This window comes from Salvelinus alpinus, chromosome 2, assembly GCF_045679555.1.
Source record: "Salvelinus alpinus chromosome 2, SLU_Salpinus.1, whole genome shotgun sequence".
Taxonomy (NCBI): domain Eukaryota; kingdom Metazoa; phylum Chordata; class Actinopteri; order Salmoniformes; family Salmonidae; genus Salvelinus; species Salvelinus alpinus.
The window spans coordinates 41,608,447-41,614,446 of NC_092087.1; the positions used below are offsets into that span (position 1 = coordinate 41,608,447).

Consider the following 6,000-nt stretch of genomic DNA (forward strand, 5'->3'; position numbering starts at 1 on the left):
TAAGTGTATGGAATGCAGCCATGAGTGTAAGGGGGCAATTACTTTTTCACATGGAAATTGGGTGTTGCATAACTTTCTTAGTTAAATACAATAAGTATACATTTTTGTAGTTATAGGTGAACTCAGGTGCCTTTTAATATTAGGTTTTGGTTGAATATCTGATAACATTCTGTATCAAAATATGCAAAAATAGAGAAAATCAGAAAGGGGGCAAATGCTTTTTCCCGGCACTGTAGATAGCAATAATTAATTTTGTCTCTTTACCCGTTTACCCTCTTTACCTGTCTGCCCGTCTATCTCTCAGTGCTGTGGGACACCGCTGGACCTGAGCGGTCACTCTCTGGAGGGCCTTGCAGTCATCAACATACCCAGCATGCACGGCGGCTCCAACCTGTGGGGTGAGGCTAAGAAGGCAGACAGAGACAATGTGTCAGAAGAGGAACCGCCTGAGGTCGTCACTGACCACGACATTCTGAAAATGAGCTCACAAGGTACTTTAGGGCATGCTTATCTCATACATTGTTGGAGGTTTATTTTGTTGCCTAGTGATATGAATGTTTACTGTAGCATTGTATGTAATATTGTCACTTTTCCCCTTACACAGACCATATGGTCTTATTTTTGGAGGGCGGCAGGTAGCCTAGTGGTTAGAGCGTTGGGCCACTAACAAAAAGGTTGCGATTTCGAATACTTGACAAGGTGAAAAATCTGTTGATCTGCCCTTGAGCAAGACACTTAACCCTATTTGCTCCGGGGTCGCCGTTGATAATGGCAGACTCTGGCCATGACCCCACTCTCCACATACATATTAATACACACTTGTACATGCAAGACATAGGAGCAATATAAGCACCCACCAAATTATTATGATATAATTTGTATTACAGTAGTTAAGTCACTATGTATGAGAATGAATGTCTGCTTAATGAGCTATTGACAATATTTTCATGTTTTCTTTTCCCCCCACAGACCTAAGTGACAAGCGGATTGAGGTGGTGGGGTTGGAGGGGGCGATTGAGATGGGTCAGATCTATTCTGGGCTGAAGAGGGCTGGACACAGACTGGCTCAAACATCACAGATCACTATCAGGTAGACTTAATACAGGCTCTATACACAATTCTTCAGGTGTTATGCCTTTTTAACTTTTGGTATTAAAACATATCTCTCTCTCATTGCCTTTCTCAGGACACATAAAGCCTTGCCTATGCAGATTGATGGTGAGCCCTGGATGCAGCCTCCCTGCACTGTAAGTGTTATTAATATACCCCTTAAGTGAGTTTGGCCGTGGGATCTCTATGACCAATTGAATTAGAAATTGTGACAACTGGAGGAACATTTATTCTAAAATAAACATTGTTGATGTCCTTATGTTGGCTTGTTAGTTTTAGCAGTGGGCCAAGTCTCTTGACTCAATTTTGTTTCAGAAATACAATGTGATGTACTGGAGATCAGCATTTCCCAACCCTTTCCAGACCAGACACATTCTTTTTCTAGCCCTACACTGACACACCAGACAACTAATCAAGGTCTTGGTGATTCATTAATTCAGCGATTCTTGAAAGACGGACCAATCTCAAATATTCACAAATATTTGTCTTAATATTAACACAAATGTGAAATATATACAATTGAAGTCTGAAGTTTACATACACTTAGGTTGGAGTCATTAACTCGTTTTTCAACCACTCCACACATTTCTTGTTAACAAACTATAGTTTTGGCTAGTCGATAAGGACATCTACTTTGTGCATGACACAAGTAATTTTTCCAACAATTGTTTACAGACAGATTATTTCACTTATAATTCACTGTATCACAATTCCAGTGGGTCAGAAGTGTACATACACTAAGTTGACTGTGCCTTTAAACAGCTTGGAAAATTCCAGAAAATTATGTCATGGCTTTAGAAGCTTCTGATAGGCTAATTGACATAATTTGAGTCAATTGGTGGTGTACCTGTGGATGTATTTCAAAGCCTACCTTCAAACTCAGTGCCTCTTTGCTTGACATAATGGGAAAATCAAAAGAAATCAGCCAAGACCTCAGAAAAAAAATTGTAGACCTCCACAAGTTTGGTTCATCCTTGTGAGCAATTTCCAAACGCCTGAAGGTACCACATTCATCTGTACAAACAATAGTACGCTAGTATAAACACCATGGGACCACGCAGCCGTCATACCACTCAGGAAGGAGATGCGTTCTGTCTCCTAGAGATGAACATATTTGGTGCGAAAAGTGCAAATCAATCCCAGAACAACAGCAAAGGACCTTGTGAAGATGCTGGAGGAAACAGGTACAAAAGTATCTATTTCCACAGTAAACCAAGTCCTATATCGACATAACCTGAAAGGCCAATCAGCAAGGAAGAAGCCACTGCTCCCAAACCGCCATAAAAAAGCCAGACTACGGTTTGCAACTACACATGGGGACAAAGATCGTACTAATTGGAGAAATGTCCTCTGGTCTGATGAAACAAAAAATAGAACTGTTTGGCCATAATGACCATCGTTATGTTTGGAGGAAAAAGGGGGAGGCTTGCAAGCCGAAGAACACAATCCCAACCGTGAAGTATGGGGGTGGCAGCATCATGTTGTGGGGGTGCTTTGCTGCAGGAAGGACTGGTGCACTTCACAAAATAGATGGCATCATGAGGAGGGAAATGATGTGGATATATTGAAGCAACATCTCCGGACATCAGTCAGGAAGTTAAAGCTTGGGTCTTCCAAATGGACGTTGACCCGTAGCATACTTCCAAAGTTGTGGCAAAATGGCTTAAAGACAACAAAGTCAAGGTATTGGACTGGCCATCACAAAGCCCTGACCTCAATCCAATAGAACATGTGTGGGCAGAACTGAAAAAGCTTGTGCGAGCAAGGAGGCCTACAAACCTGACTCAGTTACACCAGCTCTGTCAGGAGGAATGGGCCAAAATATACCCAACTTATTGTGGGAAGCTTGTGGAAGGCTACCCAAAGCGTTTGACCCAAGTTAAACAATTTAAAGGCAATGCTACGAAATACTAATTGAGTGTATGTAAACTTCTGACCCACTGGGAATGTGATGAAATAAATAAATGCTGAAATAAATTATTCTCTCTACTATTATTCTGACATTTCACATTCTTAAAATAAAGTGGTGATCCTAACTGACCTAAGACAGGGAATTTTTACTAGGATTAAATGTCTGGGATTGTGAAAAACTGAGTTTAATGTATTTGGCTAAGGTGTATGTAAACTTCCGACTTCAACTGTATATATTTTTGATAGACCAAAGTATCACCAATCACACCATGTAAAGGAACAACATCCTAATTCTTCAAAAAATATCCATAAAATGCAACTAAATGGATTTATGTCAACTCCGTCTGACGCTATAAAAGGCTTTTAATTTGTACATAGTTCAACAAGTGTTTGAAGGCCTTGATTTGTTTAATTCTAACAGATTATTCAAATGTTTGTACAACTCTCCAAACTTAATTTTGTTTCGTTTTATACCACTATATAATACTCCAGGGCTAATTTCGTTAGCATTTTGGCATGTTTTTCTAGAGAAAGAACATAAAACAATATTTTATAAAGCTAACATTATCCCTTTGTTTTTCCTCCGTTGCTTTATGACTATAAACCCTAAAATAAATAAACATATCTGAACCAAAATGTATATCCTATCAAGGAGATGGAGTTGACAGTTTATTGTTGTGACCATGGTGATTTCAATATTGCTTGTTTTAAATGTATTAAAAGTAGACAACTTTACAGACCATGAGCGGTCTTGTTGCACTACATGTAATGAGGACATGAAGAAGGGGGCCTTATTGTGGAGTTGACCGTGCTCATTCCTGAATCACTTAGGGTTTTAGACAAATCTGACAGTTTACCAATTTTTTGGGGGACCAAACCTTTGTTAGGAGTCACAGTTTCGAGATCAATATTATTTAAAGTTTCAGAGGGCTATTGCAAGAAACGACATAAGATCCTTTTTCAGTTAATATGAATTATAACCAGTTTATACAATTTTAAACACATTTTTTGAGCGTTTGAAATTGGGATCCTTTGCTCCGGACAAGGGCATTTCTGTTCGTAGAGCGGACATGGAAATTAATAATATTGCAAATATTAAAACAATTCCAATAACAAGTATTTCCCTTATAAAATTCCCTTAAATTAAAATGAATCTCAAATAATGCTATAAAAATTAAAAGTTTCCCTGCCGGATAAGGATTGTCCCGACTTTCAATAATAGTTTAATTACTTCAATCAGGTGTATCCGTGCAGGGATAGGACAAAAATGTTTGTCTACCAAAAGAGGGTATGGGGATAAGGGAAACACTGTTGTAGACTGTGATGACTGTAAAACCTCCTGAATTTTCCACCCTGTGTTCAGATCCACATCACACACAAGAACCAAGCCAACATGCTGATGGCTGCTCCTGCCAAATCATCAGGCTTCTTCCACCTCAAGTAGAGGAAAGGTGGGCTGCACCACTGAGACTGAAGAGGTCCGGGTGTAGGGTGAGGTTGCGCTTTGACACTGATCTTGGATCAGTTTTTCATTTTCCCAACTAATGGTTAAGGTTTGGATTGGGTGAGTGGATGCTTATCCTAGATCTGTACCTAGGGGAAACTTCACCCAGAAGCAGAGGTCCACTGACTGCTGAAGGACCACTGCCATAAAGGAACCAACATTTTCGTAAAAACATTCTTCATGTCTGAATTTCTTCCTGAAACACTAGTAGCCATTGATTAACATTGATACTCTACTCATTTCCATAACAAAAAACTCAGAACTATCCCAGGCTTGTGTTGATTTGAGTAAGTCCCTTAATGTTAAGCTTTATATTACATTGCTATTACATTTTGTATCTGTTTGTATTAGTTATGTATAATTCCATAGTATTCCATGAGTTTGATTACTTTTAAGCCTTATTGTTATGTCTCAGCACAGTAATAGATCTCCTGTTTGTTTATCTGCGTTCTATAGCATTTTCACACAAATGTTTTTGTATCCATATTGATTAACGTGATAGGCCAATAGTCTGTGTCGCTATATAATGCCGTTCATTGTCAAATCTAAGTATGTTTCGCCTACTCAGCAAGTTTCTTGTAGAGGATACAGCTCAGACAGCTGAGGGTATCGTTCGCGTTGCCCGACCTCACTTAAAGGCCCAGTGCAGTCAAATTAGATTTTTCTGTGTTTTACATATATTTCCACACTATGAGGTTGGAATAATACTGCGAAATTGTGAAAATTATGATAATGTCCTTTTCATGTAAGAGCTGTTCGAAAAGACAGACTGAAATTTCAGGTGGTTTTGATGGGATGCAGTGTTGGCCTGCCTGGTGACATCAGGTAAATGCATTAAAAGAACAATAAGAAAGAGTTCCAAACCTCTGCCAATAACAGATAGTTTTCTGTTTTCCCCTCCCCACTCAAACCACTCCCTAAGTCATAGCAAAATTCTTGCTTGAGAAATTGCTCTTGCTAAGAAGCTATTTTTGTTTCTTTTTAAGCATTTTGATTGAAAACATTCACAGTAAGGTACTTAATTGTTACCCAGAAATGATTTGATATTGAGATTTTAAAAAACAGCTGCATTGGGCCTTTAACACTTTGTCACAAGCAGCACTTCCTCATGAACACTAACCTAATCTCTCTGCTTAGTGAGACTGCTTCCAAACAACTACTGAGATGCTGTCCTCAAGAAAAAAAGAGACCTGGCTTTTCTCTTTAAAGAAATAAATGTTTAGCCTACAGTATGTGTATTCATGTATCTATCATGGTAAGAGATCTTTAAAAAAAGACAGCAATTTCTTATCTCTGCCTGTAACGATGTGTGCTGAGAGTCGAGAAGCAAGTTCAGGGAGTGAGTGTTTTAATAAATAAATGCAACATAAAACAAAACAAGAAACACGAACAACGCACAGACTAAACACTGGAACAGAAACAATAACACCTGGGGAAGGAACCAAAAGGGAGTGACATATATAGGGAAGGTTATC

General features: G+C 38.9%; 1 protein-coding gene across 6 annotated transcripts in view; it reads left to right on the forward strand.

Annotated features, from left to right (window-relative positions):
- Nucleotides 1-5,754, forward strand: part of LOC139561683 (diacylglycerol kinase alpha-like) — a 33,852-nt gene extending 28,098 nt beyond the window's left edge. For all 6 annotated transcript variants that reach the window (XM_071378948.1, XM_071378944.1, XM_071378933.1 and 3 more), the window contains 5 exons: nt 305-491; nt 970-1,090; nt 1,187-1,247; nt 4,385-4,512; nt 4,619-5,754. In XM_071378948.1, coding sequence (XP_071235049.1) covers nt 305-491; nt 970-1,090; nt 1,187-1,247; nt 4,385-4,465 — 450 coding nt within the window. In that variant the 3' untranslated portion in view covers nt 4,466-4,512; nt 4,619-5,754. The remainder of the gene's footprint in view (nt 1-304; nt 492-969; nt 1,091-1,186; nt 1,248-4,384; nt 4,513-4,618) is intronic.
- Nucleotides 5,755-6,000: the final 246 nt, after the last annotated feature.